Consider the following 12,586-nt stretch of genomic DNA (forward strand, 5'->3'; position numbering starts at 1 on the left):
ACATCTTATATTCCCATAATTTCAACACCTCTAAAACCAAAATATTGTCCTTGATCCCACCCTAGCCCTCGCTTCCCATATCTAATCCAGCATCAATTCCTGCTGATTTGTATCTCCCCAAGCCTCTCCGATACCCGCCTTTGCTCTCCGTCTTCTGGCAACCGCATAATCCAGGCCACGGTCACCTGCAGCCTGGGCCTCTGCAGCAGCTGCCAGGTGCTGTACTTCCAGCCATTGCCACCCCCAGCCATTCTCCACGTGTCAGCCACAGTGGTTTTTTATTCCATTGAAAACTGTTGTTTACTTGAAGGCAGGGGGAGCTCCCATCACTACCCAGAGGCCCACAAAGGCTGAGGCTGGGCCAGGATGAAGCTGGGAGCCAGAAGCTCAGTCCAGGTCTTGCGTATAGGTGACAGCAACCCAACTACTTGAGCCGACACCTGCTGCCTCCCAGGGTGTGCGTTAGCAAGAAGCTGGAATCAGAAGCAGAGCTGATTAGAACGCAGGCACCTTGATATGGGATGCAGATATCCCAAGTGGCATCTTGCTCACTGCACCAAACACCCACCCCTAAAGTGATTTTTTTTTTAATAATACAAAACTGATCAAAATCTCTCTTCTTGTCCCAACTTGTTATAAACAATCCAGTGGCTCTCTGTTTAGGTCCAAATCCTTAGCGTGACCTGAAGGCCTGTGTGGTACGGCTTCTGTCATCCAGGTGATCTCAAACCCATTTTTCTTACATTCTGGCACTGTGGCCTCCAATGCACTGTGCTCCCTCCAGGGGCAGACACTGGTATGTGCCATGGCCTCTACCCGGACACCCTCTTCGCTTTCAGCTCTGAGTCATCTTTTCAGGTCCCAGCTCAGAAGTTACTTCTTCGAGAATAGCTTCCCAGCAGGCATTGCAGGCAGAGAGTTAAACTGTTGATGCGACACCGCGTCTTCTCTCAGAGTGCCTGGATCAAGCCCCTGCTACTCTGCTGCTGATCCAGCTTCCTGGGAGGCAGCAGGTGTTTGGGCCCCTGGCATCCACGCGGGAGACCCAGATGGAGTTCCTGACTCCTGGCTTTGGCCAGGCCCAGCCTTGGCTGTTGTGGGTATTTAGGAGGAGTGAGCCAGTGGATGTCACTCTGACTTTCAAGTAGATGAAAATAAACATTTAAAAAAATAAGTTTTTTTTTTTAAAAAAAAACAGTGTACTTAAAAAAAATTAGAAGAAAAAAAGAATAGCTCCCCTTGAACTTGCAGACTGGGTTATGTTCTCCCAGGAGAGGTCCTCGGAGCACCGCATAGCTCTCCCGCACAGCACTTACGCCCGCTCCAAGTATTTAGCTTTCTGTGTTCCGCACTAGATCACGAGCTCCCGGAACTGCCTGCTCTGCCAAGTCTTGTCCCAGCCGCTGGCTCAGAGACGCTTTGAGTGAATGAAATAGAACTTTCACATCCATGCCTCGTCTGTGCCCCCTTCAGAACATGCAGCCCTTGTGTCCGGTTGTCTGCGGGCAACTCCATTCTTCCTGCTCAGACTGGGCTGTGGGGGCAGGGCGTGTGGTGGGCCATCCTTGACTCCTCTTTCTCAATCCCTAGCCCCTAAGCTACTAGCAAATTCCATCAGATTTCTTTTCTTTTCTTTTTTGACAGGCAGAGTGGACAGTGAGAGAGAGAGACAGAGAGAAAGGTCTTCCTTTGCCGTTGGTTCACCCTCCAATGGCCGCCGCGGCTGGTGTGCTGCGGCCGGCACATCTCGCTGATCCGAAGCCAGGAGCCAGGTGCTTCTCTTGGTCTCCCATGGGGTGCAGGGCCCAAGGACTTGGGCCATCCTCCACTGCACTCCCTGGCCAGCAGAGAGCTGGCCTGGAAGAGGGGCAACCGGGACAGAATCCGGTGCCCCGACCGGGACTAGAACCTGGTGTGCTGGCGCCGCAGGGCAGAGGATTAGGCTATTGAGCCGCGGCGCCGGCCCCATCAGATTTATTTTCTGAATACACCCAATAGCTCAGCCAGCCAGTCTGTGGCTCCTAATGGGAGAACATCACCTCACTGAGGAAGTTGCCTTGCTACATCCTAGATAAACTATTATCTTCCAAACTAAATTGCAGAGAGAAAAAAAAAACAATCAAAGAGGGAAACCATAGAGTAAAAGACAGATATATCTACTAGTTGTGGTGAGGGATCTTAGTTTGATTCTGATTCTAATCTCTTTTTTTTTATTTATTTATTTTATTTTTTGACAGGCAGAGTAGACAGTGAGAGAGAGAGACAGAGAGAGAGAAAGGTCTTCCTTTGCCGTTTGTTCACCCTCCAATGGCCGTCACGGCCGGCGCACTGCGCTGATCCGATGGCAGGAGCCAGGTGCTTCTCTTGGTCTCCCATGCGGGTGCAGGGTCCAAGCACTTGGGCCATCCTCCACTGCCTTCCCGGGCCACAGCAGAGAGCTGGCCTGGAAGAGGGGCAACCAGGACAGAATCCGGCGCCTCGACCGGGACTAGAACCCGGTGTGCCAGCGCCGCAGGCGGAGGATTAGCCTAGTGAGCTGCGGCGCCGGCCCTGATTCTAATCTCTTAAGAATTATGAGACAATCATACATTCTAGCTGATGGAAGTTGATGATATTAAGAAACGATTTTTAAGGTGTGATAATGGTATGGTTCTATTAAAAATGTTAAAGATGCAATTTCGTTTTACAGATGAAATGTTATGATGTATAGGATCTGCTAGAAATAATACAGTAGGGAGGAGTGTGTCAGGGTACAGATCAAGGTCACTTGTTGATTGTTGAGATAATGGACACACTGGGGTTCACCGAACTATTCTACTTTTGCACGTATTTGAATTTTCCATAGTAAAAGGTTTAAAGATATATATCCAGAATGTGACGTGTTCTTACTATTTCCACTACCCCCACCCTCGCCCAAGCCACTGTCGTCTCCCACCTGTCCTGCACAGCCTCCCCCTCCCTCTCCCTGCCGCCACCCCCGCAGGTCCAGCGTGCAGCCTGTCTACGACACGCAGTTGAGACTGGTCCTTCCGGTCCGTCAAATGCAGACGCTCTCTGTGGAAGCTCTTCCAATGCCTTCCCACCTGGCTGGGACTTTGTGCTACTTCTCTCTGACCTCCTGTGCTCCCCCACTGCCCTTGTGTGAACAGGATAGAAGCCCCAACTCTAACAAGGCTGGTGTCTGTCTGGCCAGGCTCACCAATCCAAACCCCAGGCTTTCAGGCAAGTCTACGTTCACCTGTGGCCCGTTAGTTCCTCCAACCTGGAGCTGACCCCTTTGGGGAAGCCCAGACTCCATCAGTCCTAACCCAATACCACTTCTCTCTGCTTTGGTTCTGGGTCCCCAGGAGCGCAAGGCCTCGCTTGGTGATTATCCATCTGCTGGCTCACCAAGTCTCCACTAGACCCAAGTTCCTTGTGAAGACACAGGCTTCCTCTGCCGACTCTACAGCCCAAGCCTCAATGAATTCCCAATTCTCTAAATTTGGAATATTTTGAGTAAATGAATTAAAATTCAGCAAAAGTTAGCACTATTACAACTTCACAATGCCTGTTCACCGAAGTTTCTTATAACAGGAATAAAATACTTATTCCTATAATTATACAGAAGTCAAATTTTAAAATTATTGAAAAATAGTGACTTTGTTTCCCCAAAAACATTCTAAATAAATGAAAGTGATGTCTGGCCAGTGCCGCGGCTCACTAAGCTAATCCTCTGCCTTGCGGCGCCGGCACACTGGGTTCTAGTCCCGGTCGGGGCACCGATCCTGTCCTGGTTGCCCCTCTTCCAGGCCAGCTCTCTGCTGTGGCCAGGGAGTGCAGTGGAGGACGGCCCAAGTCCTTGGGCCCTGCACCCGCATGGGAGACCAGGAGAAGCACCTGGCTCCTGCCTTCGGATCAGCGCGGTGCGCCGGCTGCAGCGCGCCTACCGCGGCGGCCATTGGAGGGTGAACCAACGGCAAAGGAAGACCTTTCTCTCTGTCTCTCTCTCACTGTCCACTCTGTCAAAAATAAATAAATAAATAAATAAATGAAACTGATGTCTTTGAAGTCTCTAATGCTGGTAAAAATATAACCATTTTATTAAAACCAATTCTTTTTTAAAAAAATTTTTTTGATAGGCAGAGTGGACAGTGAGAGAGAGAGACAGAGAGAAAGGTCTTCCTTTTTCTGTTGGTTCACCCCCCAACGGCCACCTAGGCCCAAGTGCTTGGGCCCCTGTACCCACATAGGAGACCCAGAAGAAGTCTCCTGGCTCCTGGCTTCTGATCAGCCCAGCTGCAGCCATTGTGGCCATTTGAGTGAGCCAGCGTATGAAAGATCTGTAACTATCTCAAATTAAAAACAAAACAAAACAAAAAAACCCGACAGATGACAGCTTCCAGGGACATCCCCCTCTCTGGCTATGTTGAGTTTCACTACGGCGGTGAGGGGAAGGGGCTGGTGGGGGACGGTAGCTGAGCCGAGAATCCCACAGAATCCCACAGGCTCGGCTGCACAGTGGTTGGCAGCCGCTCCCCCCTCTCCTGCCTGCCTTTCCTGTCTCAAGCTTGAAGCTGGACAGAAGTAGCCTGAAGCCAAGCAGCTCTAGGGAAGGCCTGCGAGCCCAGGAAGCACCTTATCTATAAGCCAAATGTCTGTGTAAACAAACTACTCAGACTCACTAACAACAACAAACACAAACAGGACTGCCTCAATGATTGTTTTGCTCTTAATCCAGTTACTTCCTCAACTCTTACAAATTCTTCCAATATCAAATGCTGTTTTGCTAGATAATGAAATTAGTTTTAGCAGGCAACAGCTACCAAATATTTGGAGAATCTGGTCTGGATTGCTCTACCAATACAGAACTGATGCTGCCGCCAAGTGGCTGGGCTCTCCCACGGCTGTGCTGCCTGGGCCCCAGGGCCCCCCCAGCCTTTCACTCGCTGTGACTGCATTTGCAAGCTGAGGTTAGGAGTGGAGTTGGTGACAATGGGACCGCTTTATTTTTATGTAAGAAACCACTAGCTTAGAATAGCACTACAATTTCACTCCATATTCTAAAAACCAAAGTGGACAGCTGTTAAAAATGCTTTGATAGGGCAATATTCTGAAACATAGGTGGAGCCCAAGTTGGGAGAAGCTGAAGCTAACACAGCCCTCTGCAAGGATGCCGGAGTCACTGGGACAGCCGCGGCCCACAACCCCACAACTCTGTCACGCAGCAGCGTTCCCTAAGTGCGGAGAAGGAGTACAGACACGGGCTTTGGAGTCGGGCAGACCTGGGTTGGAACCCCAGCTCCGTGTGGTTCTGGGACCTTCCCAGAGTCCCTAATTAAAGTGGACAGTCAGCTCTACTTCCGGGGTGGAGGTCGTTAATGAAAGGCCCATGGGAAGATGTTACCAAATGCCTGGACCCCAGCCAAGGCAGTCTGCTTTCTGAGGATGGTAGCAGAATATTTCCCAGAGAGCATTTCCCGCGGATGGCATCATCTGGAGATCAGGTCTGTCCCAAACACTCAGTTATCAAAAAGTCTTCACTCTCTCTTCGGTCTGTTTGTTTTGTTTTAATGGCGTAATTCACCTGAGTCCGAAGCACGTGAGAAGGTCCCAGGCAATGTAGACAAGTAAGGGAACAGAGAAATGCAGAACCACATGTGACACAAAGCTGACTCACGTGGATGGAACGGCTGCACAGAATTAACATCAAAACATCTAAAACGAGACTTGGTGTAGGAATAAGCTATTTTAATCAAGCAAAAACAAATTTATATTCATTATTTCTAAAAATAAAATTAGACTTTTCCAACCCTTAACATCTGCATTTAATAATATCTTCTAACCAAAATACAGATGCTAAAACAGCAATTACAATATATCTTGTACGGCATACAGTACATCCACTGTTTACACTGACTTAATTCTAGTTGGTCATTATGTACTCGATGCAGACTTCAACATCACTCATCATAAAATTTTCACAATTAACAAAAAATGGGACAAGGCTGTTTTAAAACGGCTCTGCTATAAATTGTATAGAATATACAGAATTACAAAGTCAAGTATTTTTTTATCAAAATATACACCCCTCCCTGAAACTAACACAAGCCATCAACATGTTAAACGAATAGTACAATTATAGAAAATATTTGCAAAATTATTTTTTTTCATGTATAAATATTCTGCCATATTTACTTTGGTCTAGAATTATCAGCATACAAGTCCACTTAAAAAATGTCCACATGTCAGGGCCGAGAGACATCACTGCAGTGTCATATTTCATATTTGGAGTTAGATCAGAATGACTAGCATACACAGTAATTTTCCTTGATTCATAACCCTAACTGAGGTTAAACAAATTAGTTTAATATTGGACTGCTTATTCAATATTCTAATTATCAATTCAAAAATGATTTTCATAAGCCCTTTACGACTATCTCTTTAACAAAACCCAAATGGATGGTGCAGGTATACAATATATACAATGTATAAAATAAAGTTGAATTCACTTGCATTTTCCCACTTTCCTCTACTATATAATACTGTATGTAAGTGAAACTAGATGAACAAAAGATAAATGCAGATACAATACCGGGGTTACTTAACGGCAAAGTACTAGAGTATAAGAAGGTCAAGCTTAACCCTGTCCTCTTCTGGGTGTTCAGATGCTCTCTTGCCCACTCAAATCCATACTAAGTCTTCTTCGTGGAGGCATCACAATGCTTGTAGGCAGAAACTGGAGTCTCTTGAGCTACCTCTTCATAAGGATAATCTTCCAACTTCGGATGACCTGGGCTGCCCAGCTATCAAATCCAATGAACAAGCATGGCTGCACGTCACCCTTACGCTGGATTCCGAATTCTGCTCCTACCGGTGATCACACGGTAGCAACGTCTGCTCTCTTCCTCCTGTTCTGGCGGTGTTGAAAAACAAGAATCGTGAGTTCCAGCTTTCCAGGAACCTGGCCCACAGGATGGAATACCCTGCAGGGCAACTGGACTGAGGACAATGTTGATGGTGTGGGTTTGTGAGAAAGAACAATGAAAAACTCAAGAAGGTTTTCATTGAGGGGGCCAGAGGCCTGCACATATGAAGACAAAACAATGGGTTTTGTGGGTGCAATTCTGAGCGACAGAAGTAACCGACAGGACCCCGCCCTCCCTCCCCACCCTGCAAAACAAGGTACTGTTTGAGCAAAGGAGGTCGTTACTCCCTCTTGCGCATTCAAGCCATTAATGGGTGGGGTTGCGTGGGGGTGCTGGCTGTCCTTTTGCTTTCTATTAGGATGGACTTGGCAGCTGCATCATCTCCAAGCAGGCGAGCAAACTGTAGGGCTCAGGCATTCTGTCACTTTCAAGTACCGCGCAGTGCATCACCGCACGTGTGCCTGGCGCTAAATCTCCAGGACGCTCCTTTCGTGGAGTTTGACTTGAACTGTTAAGTCCGTCTGGAACAGGGCCCCAGGCCCATGGCCTCAGGATGGCTGGAAGACTGCAGAGGGTTTCAGAAGAACGGGCGCCTTCTTTATTCTCTGAGTGAGGCCACTGCTAAGTGACACACAGCCCAGGGACTCGCAGGGATGCTCCGGGAAGGCTTTTGCTGGTAGATAAGGCGTGGTGACCTGTGTCTTCTGTGACTTCAGGGCATCAGTTCTAGTAACAGCTCAGCCACGGCTCCCAGCGAGTGGCACACGCATGCTCTTAAGTTGTGATCAAAATGCTCTCTACTGATTTCCATGTCAGTCCTCATTCTCTGCAGATCTATTGCTCATGGTGATTTTCTGCAGGGACTATGGACAGGTAAAAGTTACCGTGACGTATATATGTATTTTACAAGGTCTGTGTGGCGGACAAGTAGTTCTAGAGGATGTGTGAGTGTTCTGTTTCAGGTTACTCTGTATACACGTATTTTCAGTTACACTGTGAAGCATTTTCACGTGTGTCCGTTTTAGGAGTGCAGGAGGTGGATGGGGATGAAGACTGTTACAGCTCATTTACCACCAGACACCTGGAAGAGGCCACCTCCATGGTGTCTGACCCTTATTTTACTCCAGTGACTCAAGACAGTTCAGCAGCCGGTTCCCATTAGCATTTACCAAAAAGTTTTAAAATTAAGCTCCTTTTTTTTTTTTTTTTTGCCCCCACTGGTAGAAATACCAACAGCCAAGAACTTCATTAACTTTCACAAGATACTTGGGCTGTTGGGAGGATTCAGCCACTTTGTCTTTCTGCACTTTGCAGGAAGTTAACGCTAAAACCCCAAGTAGACGTCAGGATCCTTTTCCGGGAATTTTTCACCAATGACTTTTTGTTTGTTGGTTTGTTTTACGCTTCACTCCTTCATGACTGTTATGTGAACAAAACAAAACTAAACCTGAAAAAAAAAAAAAAAGCTAAAAGAAAAAAAAAAACAAAACCCCTACCGATTTCTTTATCGGAAGATTTTTCTAACTATTGCCACTCAAAGGACAACATTTCCGACCACGGTTTGTACATGATCCTTTTGGTCTTTGTCCTCTGCCGAATCAATGCAGTGCTGATTCTCCAAGGAATTTGAGTTCTCGTGGCACAGGTCGCCTGTTTTCTCCTGCTGACTCGAGCTCTTGAATAAATGTTTCTTTTGGTGCATTCCCAGGGCGGCGGCGGTCTTGCAGATTTTCGGGCACTGGAAGCAGGCGAAGCCTTTCCCGTTGTGCTCCCGAATGTGCCTCTGCTCGTGGTTCCTTTTCGTGGAGAGGTACAGGAAGCTCTGGAAGCAGAACTGACAGTGGTAGCGCTTTTCGCCGGTGTGGATCCGCTCGTGGATTTTGAGGGTCTCGTTCAGGGTGAAGGCCTTGTTGCAGTACTGGCAGATGAACTCCTTCACGCCCAGGTGGATGCGCTCGTGTTTCTGCAAGTTCCCTTGCACCGAGAAGCACCGCCCGCAGGTCTTGCACTGGTAGGGCTTCTCCCCGGTGTGGCATCTCATGTGCATCTTGAGCGTGGAAGGGCTCTGGAACTGCTTGGCGCAGAACTCGCAGACGTAAGGCCTGGACGTGAGGTGCCGGTGGGGCCTCCCTTGGGCTGCAGCCCCTGACGCTTTGTCTCCGTCGCAGAGTTCACACTGCAGCTTGGGCATCTCTTTGTTTTCTTCCTCCTCCGAGGCCTTGTCCGCAGGAGCCTTCCCCACGGCACAGTCCAGCTCTGCGGGGAATTTGCACCTGCTGCTTGGGCTCCTGCTTCCGTGTTCTCTCCTCCAGTTGACTTTCCTCATTTTTCTCAACTGTCTGGACTTCTTTTTGGGTTTGTAGTTGTAATAAGGGCGCCACGGTTTGTCGGTGGAATCCTGGTCACTTGCATCATCGAACACCTCGCTCATCTCCACGCACTCGGATTGGCAGAGCCCCAGAGGGTTGTCCGCGTGGGTCTCCGGGTCACTCTCCTGCGGCAATGGCTCCTCCTGCACCTGACACTTGGGTCTTCTCCCTCTTTTGTAAAATAACTTAGACCCTAGGATGTGCCTTTTCACGATGGCTTCGTTCCCAATTTTCACTGTTATTTGGCAAAGGGGTGCAACGTTGCTGTTCGTGGAGGTGCCCGGCAGGGCAGGCTTTGCAATGTAGGTCTCAATTTTACTGGTTTCCTCGGCGGCACTGGGGGCTTTGCTCGGGGCCCCTCCAGGATCAACAACGTGTTTGGACTCCTCTGGGGTCTCTCCTTTGTTACAAGCTACAGCTTTCTTTTTCTCCTTCAAGCTTTTGGGTCTGCCTGCCAATCGACTCCCTTTGTCCGGCTCAGCTTTGTTGTCCTCCTTCGAGGGCTGCTCGGCGGCCGGGTTGGCAGGGGCCTGCTGGCTGCTGCTGGTCGTGGCGGCGGCGACAGCGTTGCTGTGCACGATCACCGAGGAGAACTGGCTGCTGTGCACGATGACCGAGGGTGCCGAGCCGCCGTAGCTGATCACAGAGGCTGCGTTCTCGCTGCTGCTACTCAGAGGTAAGGCAGGTGCGTTGCCTGCCTGGGGGTTAGCGCTGACGGCGCTCTCGGTGGAAGGAGCTGACACCTCGCCCGAGTAGAAGTTCTTGTCAACGTCGACTTTCACGGTCTCCTCTTGCCATCTGGTGCCCTCTGCACTTTGCACACTGGCAGCAGCGGCCGTGTCCTGACGGGCGCATGTCTCCAAGGGCACGGCCGGACTGCTGCTCAAGGCACTGACACCGCCCTGGAAGCTCAGGCTGGGTAATTCGGAGCTGTGTGGGTTTGGCACGACGTAGGTCCCGGGGGCAGACTCTCTCACTTGACTGCTCTCTCGAGCATTCTGGTAGGAGGCGTGTCGGTAGCTCTTATAAGGAGCCCTCTTGCACTTCATCGGCAGCAACCTGTAGAGCTTGTACGGGTAGACGCTAGGCTTCAGGCCACCGTTGGCGGTCTTCTTACTGATGGAGAGTCTGTGGTCTATGGCGTGGAAAGACTTTTGGTGGTTCTTGAGTATGTAGTAGGTCATGAACGTCTCTAGGCAGAAGATGCACTGGTACCGCCTTTCTCCCGTGTGCCAGATCTCATGTCTCGTCCGGTACTCCGCCAACGCGAACACTTTGTTGCAGTAATGGCAGGGATACGTTCTTCTCCACGAGTGGACATTCGCGTGTCTTCGGAGGCTGGACAGAGTCACGTAGCTACGTTTGCACACGACGCAACTGTAGAGCATTTGCCCGTTGACAAACTTTACCATGTGGTCCGTGTCGGGCAGGGTACTTCCGGGACTGGCAAACTCACCCATCCTGTTTTCGGGTAACAGAGGCTCGGGGCCTGGGAATGCGCCGCCGTTCTGGCCGATGGTAGGGTAGTTCTCCAGGAAGCGCTGGTTTCCGCCGGGCACGGGCATGTGGCTGGACCGCATACAGATCTGCTCGTGTCGATCCAGCCTGTTCAGGGTGCTGAACTGCTTGTTGCAGTACTTGCACACCAAGGGCTCCTGCGTGGGCTTGTGCAGCTGCATGTGGGCGCTGAGCAGAGCGCTGCTCTCAAACGACTTGGAGCAACAGCTGCAGTTGTAGACAAGAGGGGGCACCTCGGCCGCCGGCGGCCCGGGGACGGCCGGGGGTCGGTTCTCCTCTTCCCTGGAACAATGGCCATTCCCTTCGTGGCCGGGAGATGTCGAGGGAGGGAGAACCGCAGGGGGCTGCGGGCTCCGCTCCTGGGTAACCTCCAGGCTGGCTGTGGCGGGGGGTGGGACGTTCGCCGTGGACGACTCGGGGTCTGGGGCCACGGAGAACGGCTTGGGCTTCCGGCACGGCTTGGGCTTGCCCCCAGGTGCCTCGCCATTTTCCTTGGCCGTTCTGCCAGGCGAGGCGCTCTGGGGTTCGTGGGCAGGCTGGCCTCTGTAGGCCTCGGCTATGGAGGACACGGCGTACGAGTGCTCGGCCAGCGTGCGCACGGGCTCTGCCTCGTGGCAGGCCTCAGCCCGCTCCAGGCACAGGCTGGCTGTCCTCATGGACTCCGAGACCTTTTTGAAACTTGCCCTGAGGTCCAGGGGAGAAAACATGTTGTTGCTATTTTCCGTCTCGATGATGGAAAATGCGTTTGTGATCCTGGGCCCACTGGTGACCGCTGGTTCCTCGTGCCTTTTGTCATTTTTTTCCTCCTTAACCACGCCCTTTTCAGTAATGCAGAAGACGTAGGGGCCCGGGGAATTCGAGAAGTTGCGATCGGTGAGATCTTCCAGGAAGGAGATTCCCAGCTTTTTCCCAGCAGCTGCGAGGTCGGTGACGGTTTCCTGTCTCTTGACGACGACCGTGGAGCTGTAGATATAGTTAAGGATTTCTGTAAACACTTCGGCCTTGAGGTCGTCCAGCTCCAGGACGTGACTGGAAATGCAGATGGTGTGGCTCCAGAAGATGTTCTTGAAATAAAGGCTGGAGGCGGCCAGCACATTGCTGTGCGCCTTGAACTTGGTGTCTTCCACAATGATGGTGACGTCACACAGGATGCCCCGGATGCGCTGCTCGTTCAGGATGGACAGCACTGTGTCGCTGTGCAGGTCGTCCTTGAGGTCCCTGGAAAGGGACATGACTGTCATCTGAAACAGAGCAGAGAAATGGTCAGGGCTCTTCCACAGGTGGCTTCGTTATTACCGCGGGACCGTCAACTTCTGTGAGAAGCTTTTTTTGGGGGGTTGGGGGGGGGGAGAGGAAAACTCAGGTACTTAATCTCGTCCTGCTGCTGCCCCCAAGACTTGGAGTCGCCATGAGAGGCTAAATCTTTTTCTCGCCCCAGCCTGTTTCTCATACCATTGCAAATAGTTGTTGTAGTTGGAAATCTTCCCAGAACTCCTTCCCCTCCTTTCACCAGAGTGGTAGCTATCTCCACGCAAGCAGCTCGGGGGGAGGAGTGGAGCTTGGGCTTTGCTCTTCCTTGCGTTAAGGGGCTCAGCATCCCTTGAGGCTGCCGCACTAAACTCCTGCAGCCGGGCAAGGCCGTGGTCTGGCCGCAGTCCCCTGTTTTCAGAGACGACTCGGATCAGCTGATGCGAACGGAATTCACGACAAGCTTTCCCTAAGGAAGCAGTACCTAGGAGTACAAAGGTACAACTGCGCACAGCAGCAGCAACCTGAAGGAGCCCACCCCAG

At 50.7% G+C, this 12,586-nt stretch overlaps 1 protein-coding gene across 4 annotated transcripts in view; it reads right to left on the minus strand.

The window, feature by feature from the left end:
• Positions 1 to 5,593: 5,593 nt before the first annotated feature.
• Positions 5,594 to 12,586, minus strand: part of ZBTB38 (zinc finger and BTB domain containing 38) — a 155,076-nt gene continuing 148,083 nt past the window's right edge. For all 4 annotated transcript variants that reach the window (XM_062213951.1, XM_062213979.1, XM_062213960.1 and 1 more), the window contains one exon: positions 5,594 to 12,036. In XM_062213951.1, the coding sequence (XP_062069935.1) occupies positions 8,443 to 12,036 (3,594 nt within the window). In that variant the 3' untranslated portion in view covers positions 5,594 to 8,442. The remainder of the gene's footprint in view (positions 12,037 to 12,586) is intronic.

Source organism: Lepus europaeus, chromosome 2 (genome assembly GCF_033115175.1).
Source record: "Lepus europaeus isolate LE1 chromosome 2, mLepTim1.pri, whole genome shotgun sequence".
NCBI lineage: Eukaryota > Metazoa > Chordata > Mammalia > Lagomorpha > Leporidae > Lepus > Lepus europaeus.